A 14,295-nucleotide genomic window follows, 5' to 3' on the forward strand; every position below is an offset into this window, starting at 1 on the left:
ATTCCGCCGAGGTCGACTTTGCTTCTCATCCATTCGGAATCGATAAATTAAGTACCAGTTGCGTACTAGGATCGATCTAATTGATTGGTCCCACCCCAAAAAATTTTGGGCCTTGTGCCTAGAGTGGGAAAAAAAAATTTTTGATTTCCTTCACAAAATCCGGCTAACTGAGGCCCATGAGAAATGAGCCCCGCGAAGACGGGTGGCTGTTGCAGCGAGTGTCATTGTTCATTCTTCACAGCATCGCAATCATTTCAATGGTGTGTACAACCTGTCAATCCCTACCCACCCTCTCAGGAAGCCTTGAGGGGATTTGGTAGAAAGAAACTGAAAGAAGCCCGTCGTATATATGTATATGTATGTGTGTGTGTGTGTGTTCGTGTGTCTGTCTCTCCCCCCAACATCGCTTGACAACCGATACTGGTGTGTTTATGTCCCCGTAACTTAGCGGTTCGGCAAAATAGACCGATAGAATACTCTCTTACTTGTTTCAGTCATTTGACTGCGGCCATGCTGGAGCACCGCCTTTAATCGAGCAACTCGACCCCGGGACTTATTCTATCGGTCTGTTTTGCCGAACCGCTAAGTAACGGGGACATAAACACACCAGCATCGGTTGTCAAGCAATGCTAGGGGGACAAACACGGACACACACACGCATATATATATATATATATATATATACACACACATATATACGACGGGCTTCTTTCAGTTTCCGTCTACCAAATCCACTCACAAGGCTTTGGTCGGCCGGAGGCTATAGTAGAAGACACTTGCCCAAGGTGCCACGCAGTGGGGACTGAACCCGGAACCAATAAGTACTGGGCTCACAAAGAATAAATAAGTCCTGGGGTCGATTTGCTCGACTAAAGATGGTGCTCCAGCATGGCCGCAGTCAAATGACTGAAACAAGTAAAAGAATAAAAGAGAGTAAGTAAGACTACCAGATATGAATAAAAGAGCACTTTTATAAACCAGGCAACTTTCAAAGACAAACACGGCACACTTTTCGCTTCGCGAAATCATCGATCATTTCAGAATAATCAAACTGAGTTCATGTTCAATAGACGTCATAGACCAGTGCTTTTCAAACTTCTTACTGGAGCGGAACCCCAAGGAAACATTCCACTGGCTCGAGGAACCCCATTGCAATAATTTAATAGTTTTATGCACACATATCTTTTATGCACAGGAGAATTAAAAATTACTGCCGATTTTAGCAGCTTTGTAACTTCTTGCGGAACCCTGGTTGAAAACCACTGTCGTAGACAATCCACAAAGTCTGGTACACGTTTGAGGTAAAATGCAATATTTTTACTAGAAGTTTTGCAGGTACAATGTATTACCATTTTGTTTCTTGAAATTTTCAGTTAACGTGGATAGTTTAATTTATTCAACATCTTAACCAACGTAAATAGATGACACGTCTACGTACTTTCATCTTAACATAGGACCCTTCAAACGTGGAGGGCCCCTGCGACCGCAGAGCTTGCAAGGGCTCAGCAACGGCCCTGTTACCAGCCCTTTTCAAGCCGTCCAACCCATGCTAGCATGGACGATGGTCGTTAAATGACGATGATGATTATGTAAATACAAGAGATTTATTATTATTAGTTGTGGACGATGACCGAGGACATCATATGGGAGAAGATGGGACAAGGCGTGTCCGGCTGTGACCAATCAGTCCAATGCATGCTCATAAGGCTGTACCACAGGTCGGACACTGGTTGCCTGTTGGGACTGAGCGCAAGGAGTTGGCTCTGGACTTGCGTAGTTCGCGTTTTCCTCATGTTTCGGCAATCCTGTTCTGTTCATAGGAGGTGGCACCTATGTAGGTGCAGCTTTACCAGATGTACAAACAATATATTCTCTTTCACTTGTTTCAGTCATTTGACTGCAGCCATGCTGGAGCACCGCCTTTAATCGAGCAACTCGACCCCGGGACTTATTCTTTTTGTAAGCCCAGTACTTATTCTATCAGTCCCTTTTGCCGAACCGCTAAGTAACGGGGACATAAACACACCAGCATCGGTTGTCAAGCAATGCTAGGGGGACAAACACAGACACACAAACGCATATATACATATATACGACAGGCTTCTTTTCAGTTTCCGTCTACCAAATCCACTCACAAGGATTTGATCTGCCCGAGGCAATAGTAGAAGACACTTGCCCAAGGTGCCACGCAGTGGGACTGAACCCGGAACCATGTGGTTGGTAAACAAGCTACTTACCACACAGCCACTCCTGCGCCTGTTTGGTTACAGAATTTAAAAGGTGTGAACCAGCATCCATCAATTTTCATGACATCCAAACAAAATGTTTAGCAGCATTTCTTCCTGCTCTTTACATTCAGAACTGAAATCCCACAAAACCAAATTTGCTTTTTATCCCCTTCACGATGATGATCACGATGAATTCCAATATTTTAAATCCGGGTTTGTCCGCGTTAACGGGGGTGGCCGGATCTACCCCACTCTTACAGCAACTGCTCTCACACCATCAAGCCCAGTTTTGGGCGTCCTCTCTCTTCAAGCCAACCCTCCTAATCTCCTCCTCCACGTTTTCTTCGGTCGACCTTGCTTTCGCAGTTCATTCACTTTAAACTCAAGCACTCTCCTCAGAACATGATCTTCATCCCTCCTCAACACATGTCCATACCATCGCACTCCATTCACCCTTGCCAATTGCCCCACCGATTCCTCCAACCCCAGCATCCCCATCAAGTCCTCAGCCTTCCTTTTATCCAATAGTTTCACACCACACATTGCTCGCACCATTGCTCTCTTGGTCCTTCTCAAAATTGCCATTTCGCTTTCCCTCAGACACCAAGTCTCACACAACTCTGATAAACCCTTCCTTTCATCTTCAGACGTTGATAAAATAAAGTAGCAGTCAAGTATTTGTGTTGATGGTACCCTCCCCTTGAAAACTGCTGGCCTTCAACCCTGCAACAGAGGGAATATGCCATGGAAACTGAGTAACTAGACTTATGTGCATGCAAAAGAAAACATTCTTGATGCTGATGATAATGATGACGCTGATAATGATGCTGATGATATGAGAATAGAGACAGTAAGGGAACCAGAAGCACTGAAACAAATTTTCCGATTTCAAGAAAGGAATTCTTTTAAGAAAACATCTTTCTGAATTAAAGGAAAAAGAAGAAAAAAAATTATAAAAGAAATGTTTTAAACAAGAAAGAAAAAGAAAACACAAGATTTTTTTTTAAAAAAAGAGAACATTTTATCACACTCTTCAAAAGATAAGAGACCTTCAATTGAAGATCTAAAGTTGTGTACAAAATATTTAGGTCAGCCAAAACAAAATCTTCACCAACAACAGTTCAAAACTGAAACAATTTCAGTTGGCCAATTTTGCTTGACCATCCTAAATGTGCTTTAATTGTGTTAACAGTTTGTTTTTTTGCACCTTCCTTCATTTCAAACAACAATGTTGAAAGAACAGAAATTTGGTGAAAATCTGACAAAATATCAAAGGAATTGCATTAATTTCATTCCTTACAACATTGAAGTCGTCTGTCTTAAATAAAATGCAGAGAGAGAGAGAGGGAGAGAGAAAGAAAGCAACTGCCATTCAAAGGGCAGCTCCAGTATGAAGTTATGTACAAATGAGTGGAAAATCAAGTCTTTCTTTTTTTTTTATTGCTGTACAAAGGACAGGTGACTAGTTGGTCAAAACAATTCACCCGTAAATAATTCAACATTTGGATCAGGAAGAATTATCTAGGTAATGGATAAGTTAATGTCGTCGACTGCGACTTCGACTCCGACTTGACGGTCTCCGGTTCGGACGCCAGTTCTCTTCCCTTTTGTCTTTCCGCGCTCGATCGGAACTGCCAGCTCTTTTGTCGCTGCTTCGTTCTGGTCGTTCCTAAAAGGAGGCAGAGAAAAGTTTGGTGTTACATTAAATGTCATAAGCAGAAAACTTCTCACAAAATTACAAACCAAAATCTCTATTTCTTTACTCAACCAATTAACACCGAAGAACTTTGCAGTCTAGAATACAGGGTGAAACACCCCTGCCCCACCCAAAAAACAGAACCTACAAGGCTTGGCAGTACTGAAGAAGTTTTGAGCATCACTGGGACAACAGAGAGGGATAGATTGAGATGAACAGTGGTTCCAGCAAGATGGGGCTTCAACTACTTTTAAGGATTATTTAACAAGAATTTGCTTTACCCTGCATTTCTATCTCTTTGTCTTTTCCATTGTCTCCTCTGTGTCTTTTATTCTGTATGTGTGTATATATACACACACACACATATATATATATATATATATATATATACAGGGTGACCAAAAAAAAATCCTAACCCACAAATCTTTGAATAAAACTGAATAAAACAATGCAGAAAGATAGATCGAGAAAGCAGTGTATACAATAATTTCATTATTATTATTATCATCATCATCATTATCATTATATAGAAACTGAATACTTTACTTTTCGTTTTTCTTCCATTTCTCTTCTCTTTTTACGTTCTGCTTCTTCTTCCTTCTCCAACTCTCTTCGCCTCTGTTCTCGTTCTAATTGCCGTTGTCGCCGTTCTCGTTCTCGATCTGCAATCTAAGCAACGATTGGTCACCTTCAGTGGTTTGCTATACATTTACTGTTTCATGGAAACATTAACAAAAGAGACATTAACAAAATAGTCACCATATATTAGGTTGTCCCAAAAGTTCGTAAACACTTGCGAAAATTGAATTTTTACTCGCCAAGTACTAACAAAAACAACAAAAATTATTCCTCAAAATAAAGACCATTATTTTCCAAGACTTTCTACGAACTTTTGGGACAACCTTATATTAAACCAATCAACTTCCTCGACCACCCTGACTCCAGTTCCCACATGATATCGGTGAACAGTAACATTCTCAGCCACATAATTTCATTGGACAGAGGAGATGATAATCTCAAACCACCACACCCTTCATCATTATCATCATCATTAACATCCATCTTCCATGCATGCTTTCGGAGACATTTTTTCACACTCGGAGTTGCTGAGGCATGGAACAAACCGCCTGCGTCAGTTGTTGACTGCCATGACACTGCATCCTTTAAGGCCCTCATGCTGTCCGAAATCCACCGAAACTACACTTGATTATACATACACTTTAGATGAGTTGTAGTGCACTTGAGCACTGTACACAATGTATTATTATTATTATTATTATTATGAGTAGGATGGTTAACAGGAGCTGGCCAAGTAGAAAAACTACCCTAGGCTACTGTGTCTGTTTTGGCAGGGATTCTTCCAGTTGGATGCCCTTCCTAACACCAACTGAACCCTGAAACCATGTAACATAAAACAAATAATTCTAACCATGATAAATCTTGTAGTTTTGTGATGTCATCAATATCGTTGATACCAGCATATTTCATCACAAGGTAAATAGAAATTCTTCATCATCATCATCATTTAATGTGTTTTCCCTGCTGGCATGGACTGGACAGTTTGGCAGGAGCTGGTAAGGCTCGGAGCCACACTAAACACACAATACAGTTTGTGAAAGTGGTTGGTGTTAGGAAGGGCATCCAGCTGTAGAAATCATGCCAAAACAGACAACTGGTGATTGGTGCAGCTCCCCAGCTTGCTAGCTCCTGTCAAACCGTCCAACCCATGCCAGCCAGCATAGGAAACAAACACTGAATGATGATGATGATGATGAAATTAAAATTTCTGAAGAAGCAAATGAATGCTAATTTTATAGCACGTGCTGCATAAATTGCATAATTTTTGTATGTGATATGAAATAAATTATGTTCATTTATGGAAACACACACAACATTGATTTGGCTTTCCTACAATTAAAATAATTATATATCTCATCGGCTCAGGCATAGCCAAGAAGCTTGCTTTATAGTCACATGGTTTCAGGTTCAGTCCAACTGGACAAGGGCCTTCCACTATAATCCCAGGTTGACCAATGCCTTATGAGCAAATCTGAATAACAAAAACTGTGCGGAAGCCTGTCATGTGTGTGTGTGTGCATGTGTGTGGTTGTGTTTGGCCTCAACACCACCCTTTGACAACTAGCATCAGTTTGTTCACATCCCCATTAAATTAACAGTTCAGCAAAGGAGACTGATGGGATGTGTTAAAAAAAAAAATGCACTGGAGTAAATTTGTTCAACTAAATCCTTCCAGCATGGCCACAGTCCAATAACTGAAACTGAAGGTAAAGAGAGACAAGAATATTCCTACCTGACTTTCTGTTAGTGGCAACCAGTATATACACGGAACAGCTTTGGTTTTCCTAAATAAATCATCTAGTAATTTGGCAGGGGCTTCTTCTTCTATGACTTTCTTTTCTGCAAAACAATAAAACAAAAGAAATGAAATAACTACAGAAATCTCTCTGGAGGATGTCATGACAAAACTGTTGGAAACCCAGGAAGACTGGGACACAACACTGAAAGCCAATCTCGAAATGTCAAGGCTTATGAAGGAGATATGTGGTGCATTGCTGTACCCAAGAAGACCCACCCCACCAGGACAGAACTGACAGTTTAAAACCACCTTGGTAACGCCAGTTCATAGTATTTGAAGGATTCAGACGTATTTATTACAAGAAACAACCAGGTTTCTTTCTCTAATGCTTTACAACATGTTCCTGGCCGTTAAAAGATGTTTTCTCGGAGAGTGCTGTTGCTAACATACACAAGTGAACACGTGAAAAACAAAATGAGACTTCTGAAAGAATTATCTGTAAAAGTATTATTTAAACATCAAATGGCTATGGGGATTCACCAATGTAAAACTGGAATCCAAAGGAACCCTTGACCTAAAGTATAATTACAAGATGCAAAAAGGCTGAAAGATATCAGAAGTTTTGTGTGTGTGTTTGTGTAACTATAATATTAACCCTTTCATTACTGTATTTCTGTTTGAGATACTCTGTGTTTCTTTCAATTAATTTAAATGTAACAAAGAATTTAGTAAAATGACTTAGTTATCATTAAGCTAGTGTTAGGAACATAAACTGTGACTAAGGTTTGGTGGCAGATTTAAATTCAAAACTTATGAAAACAAGACATTTGTGCTACAGATTCAGAGCCGGTTTCGGCCGGGTTGGTAACGAAAGGGTTAAATCAGTTACCTTTCTTTTCTCTTTTTTCTCCGCTTAGTGCCCGTTTTTTCCTTTCTCTGGACCTTGACCGAGACTGTGAACAAGACGCTGACCTCGACCGCCGTCTCATCTTGCCACGATCCCATTCTCTCACTTTTTTAATATCTTCTTTCTTCTTCATTTCTCGCACTGATTTCTCAGCCGATTTCACTGTTTTCACACTGACATCTTGCTGGATTTCTCGGATAATGTCCTGAGGGCCTTCCTCCTTGGAACGATAGTAACTCACCTGAAACACAAGACAAAAAGTTAGAACTATGCATAACATATACACAAGTAAATCATATCCCAATCAAAACTAATAAGATTCAATAAAATACTTCAAATAATTATTTTAATTAACCTATTTGATACTTTTTTAAATGGTTTAAATTTAAATCTTCCATCAGAATTTCAGGTTAATCTATATTCCAAACAAGCACTAGCTTAATCCTTTAGCATTGAAACCGCCATATCCAGTTAAAATATTCTGCTCGTTTTATCTTAAACTGACCAGATCTGACCTATCACACTTACCCTAAAATACTGTTCTGCCAATGCCAGTACCATGTGACTGGCACCCATGCTGGTGGCACGTAAAAAGCACCATTAAGTGTGGCTGATACCAGTGCTACCTGACTGGCACTTGTTCAGGTGGCATTTAAAAAGTACCATTCAAGTGTGGTCAATACCAGTGCCACCTGACTGGCACACATGCTGGTGGCATGTAAAAAGTACCATTCAAGCATGGCCAATGCTAGTGCCATCTGACTGGCACCCATGCCGGTGGCACATAAGAAGCACCATTCGGGTATGACCAATGCCAGTGCTGCCTGACTGGCACCTGTGCCAGTGGCACATAAAAAGCACCATCCAAGTATGGTCAATGCCAGTGCTGCTTGACTGACTCCCATGCCAATGGCATGTAGAAAGCACCCACTAGATTCTCGGAGTGGTTGGCATTAGGAAGGGCATCCAGCTGTAGAAACCTTGCCAGATCAGATTGGAGCCTGGTGCAGCCTCCTGGCTTGCCAGTCCTCTATCAAACCGTCCAACCCATGCCAACATGGAAAGCAGACGTTAAATGACGATGCTGATGATAATAATGATCGCTGAAATCACAAAGCTACCACGTACCACATAACTAATTCAGATAAATGCGAATAAATAAGCATTACATTTGACAAAGAAATCTGAATGCTAAAGGATTGATAATGACAATGATATTTTACGAAATTCTTCATTATTTTCAAAACTAATTGTAACAGAAAGGCATTACTTTTCAACAGAAAAATGGTAACAAAAGAATTTAAAACTACTTCTGAAACAAAAAAAAAACGTTGCAAAACTATCAAAATTCAATTCACCTCATCATCTGTTGCATATTCTACTCGCAAAATTTTTGGATTAGAAGATGGCCATTTAGTTCCATGTAGAGCTTTTCTGGTTAGAATAGCTTGTTCCTCTGTTTCATACTAAATAAAGAAATAATTTAGAATATATTAGAAAAGAAATGAGAACATTTTTCTGGAGTCATTTTAGAAGTATGCTATTTACATTTACTATTTGCAGGTAAAAATATAGCATCTATTCGAAATAAAATCAATGATTTTACTTCATTTTTCAAATTCTAAAACATCAAACAACCTGAAAAGTCATTATAAATTATAAGACTAAAATATGCTCAATTTATTACAATATATTCAACAATTTCTAATACAGGCACAAGGCCAGAAATTTGTCAGGAGTAAATCAATTTAACTGACCTTCATATGTGATTGGTACGTTATTTTATCAAATCCAAAAGAACAATGACAGATAAGAGTTCACCTTAGCAGGATTTGAATTCAGAAGGCAAAGAATCTTGACTATAAACCACAATTTGTTTGACTATAAAGCACACTAACAATTCTCAGTCTACTACTATATAATAATTTTGTTGTTTTTTTTTTCTAATTTAATTCCAAGGCCACCAATTTCCAAAGGAGATAATTAGCTGACACCAAAACCTCAATACTCGACAGAAGTTTTATTTCCTTGACCTTGGAAGAATGAATGGCAATGTTGGCTTCATTCATGGGATTTGAACTGAAGGTCTTGTTTTGCAAGATACTTGTAAACCACTGTTGCCAGTGTCATGTCAAAAAGCACCCTATACACCCTGTAAAACAGTTGGCAATAGAAAGAGAATCCACTTGTAGAAATCATGCTAAGGCAGATACTGGAGCTCAACATCATCGTCAGCTCACCATGCCCCTATCAAACCATCCAACCACGCCAACATGAAAAACAGATGTTAACCCTTTCATTACCAACCCGGCCAAAACCGACTCTGGCTCTGTAGTATTAATGTCTTGTTTCCATAGGTTTTTCATTAAAATCTTCCACCAAACCTTACTTGCAATTTATGTTCCTAACACTAGCTTAATGATAACTAAGTTATTTTACTAAATTCCTTATTATATTTAAAATATTTGAAAGAAACACAGATCATCTCAAAATAAATACAGTAACGAAAGGGTTAAATGATGATCATGATGGTGATTGTTAGGCAATCAGTCAATAAAATCAACCCCAGTACTTGAATGGTTTAACCCTTTAGCATTTAAACCGGCCATATCAGGCCAAAAGTATTCTGCCTGTTTTATGTTCAAACTGGCTAGATCTGGTCTCTTACACCAACCCTACAATATCGTTTTAAAAATTAGCAGTTACCTCATCAAAATCACATACCTACAAGATAATGCATGATTAGTTCAAAACAATGTGGATAAAGAAGCATTAATTTTGGCAGAATAATGCGAACACTAAAGGGTTAATATATGTAAATAATAATAAAAAACCTACCTTGGCAAAACAATGGGATTTAATCTTGTCAATCCAGAAACCATTTTCCACAACTGCTCCGGTTCGTTTTAAAAGTTCTTTTAACTGACCAATTGTAAAAGGACGAACTAAATTTCGGACATGCACTATCTTACTGACTGGATTATGAGCAGGTGATGGAGATCTTCGTGCAGCCATTGGTTCCTCAGGTTCAGTAATTGACAACTGATGGCTGACCCTTCGAACAGTTAATGGAGACGTAAAAGTTTTGTTGGTCACTACAACAGCAGGGGCTTGTTGGTTAACAACTATTGGAGTGACAGGTTCTGAAAAAATATAAGTGTTAAGTTATTAGTACAGTAAGTCATGTTATATGCAGTATTGTGTATTTAGGGCATACTACTAATATGTTGCAACATTATTCTACACCAGCAGTTTATAGAACTTGGTATTATTTATAGAATTTGACTTTGAATATTAAGATATTCCCGTGTCTCAGCCTTTTCATAATGCAAAAAATAATTTAAGTAAATTTTGCTATTTAAATATTAATACTAGTTTATAGTTGTTTCTAAACTAGATATAAAGGAAGAACTTCCCTTAGTTTAACCTTTTCGTTACCAAACTGGCTGAAACCAACTCTGGCTTTTTGTATAAATGTCTTGTTTTCAGAAGTTTTGAATTAAAATCTTCCACCAAACCTTAATCACAATATATGATCAAAGAAATTGGAAGAAACAGAGAGCATCTCAAAACAAATACAGTAGCGAAAACGCTAAAGAACACAATACTCTGTGCACAACACAAATATTCAATAATGTTAAGACAAGAGTTTTAATAGCAAATAAGAATTATGTAAGTCTTTGGTAAACAGCATAAATACCCAAACAGCAAGTTTAAAATACAAACTTGTATTTATATTTAAATATCGATCAAAATCAATAGAAATTGTAGTTGTGATACCAGTGCCGGTGGCACGTAAGAGAACCATCCGAACATTGCCGTTGCCAGCTCCGCCCCGACTGGCCTCCGTGCCGGTGGCACATAAAAAGCACCAACCATCTGAACATGGCTGTTGCCAGCGCCACCCCGACTGGCCTCCGTGCCGGTGGCACGTGAAAAGCACCAACCAATTGTGGCCGTTGCCAGCCTCATCTGGCACGTAAAAAGTACCCACTACACTCACGGAGTGGTTGGTGTTAGGAAGGGCATCCAGCTGTAGAAACACTGCCAGATCAGACTGGGCCTGGTGCAGCCTCCTGGCTTCCCAGACCCCAGTTGAACCGTCCAACCTATGCTAGCATGGAAAGCAGATGTTAAACGATGATGATAATGATGATTTAACTTTTATTTTATTTATGAATAACTAATTTAACCCAACATTCAGATTACTGTCAAATATAAGGATTATTTAACATTTTATATTGTATTAAACATAGATAATCTTGTAGCTTTGAACTTTTGAGGATGCGATTGTTAATTTTTAAAATGACATTGTAGAGTTAGTGCAAGAGGCTAGATCTAGCCAGTTTAAACATAATACAGGTAGATTATTTGGGTCAGATACAGCAAGTTTAAATGCTAAGGGGTTAATGGAAGTAAATAATAAACATTGGAAACCTTAGTCTACATTAAAGGAGCACAAATCCAAAGGGAGGAAATTCCCACTTATTTTTTTGCTAGTTTAAGTACAAAGTCAGTAATTTTTTGATGGGAGTGGGTCATCAACACTAGCACTAGACTGGTACTTCATTTTATCAACTCTAGAGAAACAGAAGACAAATTTGACCCCAGCAGAATTTAAACTCAGAACATGAAGAACTCCTAATCCACTAATTAATAAAACTTGAATGTGGCAGAAGCATTAGCACACGTTCTGAGTTCAAATTCCGCCAAAGTTGACTTTGCCTTTCATCCTTTCAGGGTCGATAAGTTAAGTACCAGTTGCATACTTGGGTCAGCCTAATTGACTGGGCTCCCCCAAAAAAAATTTCAGGCTTTGTGCCTAGAGTAGAAAAGAAAACTTGAATGTTTGCTTTAATATTGTTTGTGCTGGTGGCATGTAACAAACACCATCTGATCGTGGCCGTGCCAGCCTCGCCTGGCGTCCTTGCCGGTGGCACGTAAAAAGCACCATCCGAGTGTGGCCGTTCGCCAGCCTCGTCTGGCACCTGTGTCGGTGGCACATAAAAAGCACCCACTACACTCACGGAGTGGTTGGCGTTAGGAAGGGCATCCAGCTGTAGAAACACCGCCAGATCAGACTGGGCTCGGTGCAGCCTTCGGGCTTCCCAGACCCCAGTTGAACCGTCCAACCCATGCTAGCATGGAAAGCGGACGTTAAACGATGATGATGATGATGATGATGATTACCTCTTTCAATTGGTGCAGCAGTCGCGGCAATGGGCACTGGTGCTGCAGCTGCAACTTCAGAAGAAACCTCTAAATCCGCATCAGTTAATACTTCTCGTGCAGTGGTGACCAATTCAACTTCCTCCTCTTCCTCTTTCATCTAATCAACAACAACAACAAAAAGAAAATCACTGAACCATTTTTAATTTCTGCTTATCAACATGCTAATGTAATACAATTAATCATGCTAGTACCACATAAAAAAAGTATCCAGTACACTCTGTAAAGTAGCTGGCATCAGGAAAGGCAAATGGCCATAGAAATCATGCCAGAAAGGAGAATGGAACCTGGTGCAGCCCCCAGCCTTACCAGCTCCTGTCATACAATCCAATTTATACCAATATGGAAAACAGACCAAAAATGATGATGATGCAAATCAGTTCTTGCAACTTCTTTCTACTGGACGGTATGTCATCTGAAATGTGGAGAATTCTGGAAGGAAGTACCCCACCATTAAAAACAATTCAGTTCCCCCGTCTCAAGTGCACAAGCACAGAGCTGAGTATACACAGTTCCTGGGCAATCGATGGTTAAACATTATTGTGAAAATTTTGCAAAAGACTCAAAGTACTTGGTGACCTCGTGGGTGCTGGTGCCTTGATGGCCTCAGCAGGTACTGGTTCCACATAGAAACCATCTGAGCTAGCGCCACATATAAAAAGCACCTCAGAATACTCTATGAAGTGGTTGGCATTACGAAGGGCATCCAGCTGTAGAAACCATGCCAAAACAGGCAACTGGAGCTTGGTGCAGCTCCCTAGTTCGCCAGCTCCTGTCAAACCATCCAACCCATGTCAGTATGGACATTAAATGAGGATATGACATATTAAACAACTAATATACAAAATATACAAAGAGCACCATACGAGTGTGATCGTTGGCAGAGCAGCTAACCGGCTTCCATGCCATTGACACATAAAAGGCACCATTCGAGTGTAATCGTTACCAGCGTCGCCTTACTGGCACTTGAGCCCCGTGCTAGTAGGGTGCTAAGAGCACCATCTGAGCATGATCATTGCCAGAGCAGCTAACTGGCTTCCGTGTCGGTGGCACGTAAAAGGCACCATTCGAGCGTGATCGTTACCAGCATTGCCTTACTGGCACCTATGCCGGTGGCATGTGTAAAAGATTCAAGCAAGGTCGTTGCCAGTACTGCCTGACTGGCCCCCCCATGCAGGTGGCACGTAAAAGCACCCACAACACTCTCTTAGAGTGGTTGGCATTAGGAAAGGCAACTGGTTCGCCAGCCCTCAGTCAAATCATCCAACCCATGCTAGCATGGAAAGTGGACATTAAACGATGTTGATGTTGAATACAAACGGTACATAAAATAATACAAACCTGTACTGTTCTTCGGAACTTCACTTCCACTTTTTCTTCTTCATGGTCAGAGAACGAACATTCATCGTGGCTGAGATCTAATATAGCCTCTTTTATAGAACTTGGTTTTATCTCAGGAATTAAACCCTAAAATAAATAAATGTAAGTCAATATGATAAAATTCAAAGATTCTTTTTTTTTTTTGGCTCAATATTTAGCAAAACCATAGATATTTAAGTTACCTTTAAGGAATCTGTAGAAATATCTATTGTCGTTGACTTGGTGGGTTTAGCACTGGTTCCCCATTTACGTTTACGTGGTACAGCAGAGGGAGCCGGAGCCGGTGCTGTAGCCTTCCCATCACATTTATCACTCGATTCTTCATTTTGCAACTTAACTACAATGCAAAATAAACAGGAAAAATTAAAAACAACAGGAACAGAACTATTTTTTTTAAAATAGTTTTTTTTTTTTATTATTTTTTTATAAAATATAACTCTTTTACTTGTTTCAGTCATTTGACTGCGGCCATGCTGGAGCACCGCCTTTAGTCGAGCAACTCGACCCCGGGACTTATTCTTTTGTAAGCCCAGTACTT

General features: G+C 39.7%; 1 protein-coding gene across 3 annotated transcripts in view; it reads right to left on the reverse strand.

Annotated features, from left to right (window-relative positions):
* Positions 1-3,233: 3,233 nt before the first annotated feature.
* The window catches only part of LOC115232645 (apoptotic chromatin condensation inducer in the nucleus), a 137,036-nt gene continuing 125,974 nt past the window's right edge, over positions 3,234-14,295 (reverse strand). For all 3 annotated transcript variants that reach the window (XM_029802666.2, XM_029802656.2, XM_029802647.2), the window contains 9 exons: positions 13,940-14,094; positions 13,719-13,844; positions 12,339-12,477; positions 9,987-10,291; positions 8,507-8,614; positions 7,131-7,389; positions 6,236-6,342; positions 4,471-4,593; positions 3,234-3,897 (listed from right to left, as the gene is read on the reverse strand). In XM_029802666.2, the coding sequence (XP_029658526.1) occupies positions 3,766-3,897; positions 4,471-4,593; positions 6,236-6,342; positions 7,131-7,389; positions 8,507-8,614; positions 9,987-10,291; positions 12,339-12,477; positions 13,719-13,844; positions 13,940-14,094 (1,454 nt within the window). In that variant the 3' untranslated portion in view covers positions 3,234-3,765. The remainder of the gene's footprint in view (positions 3,898-4,470; positions 4,594-6,235; positions 6,343-7,130; positions 7,390-8,506; positions 8,615-9,986; positions 10,292-12,338; positions 12,478-13,718; positions 13,845-13,939; positions 14,095-14,295) is intronic.

The sequence above is a fragment of the Octopus sinensis genome, linkage group LG1 (assembly GCF_006345805.1).
Source record: "Octopus sinensis linkage group LG1, ASM634580v1, whole genome shotgun sequence".
Lineage (NCBI taxonomy): Eukaryota > Metazoa > Mollusca > Cephalopoda > Octopoda > Octopodidae > Octopus > Octopus sinensis.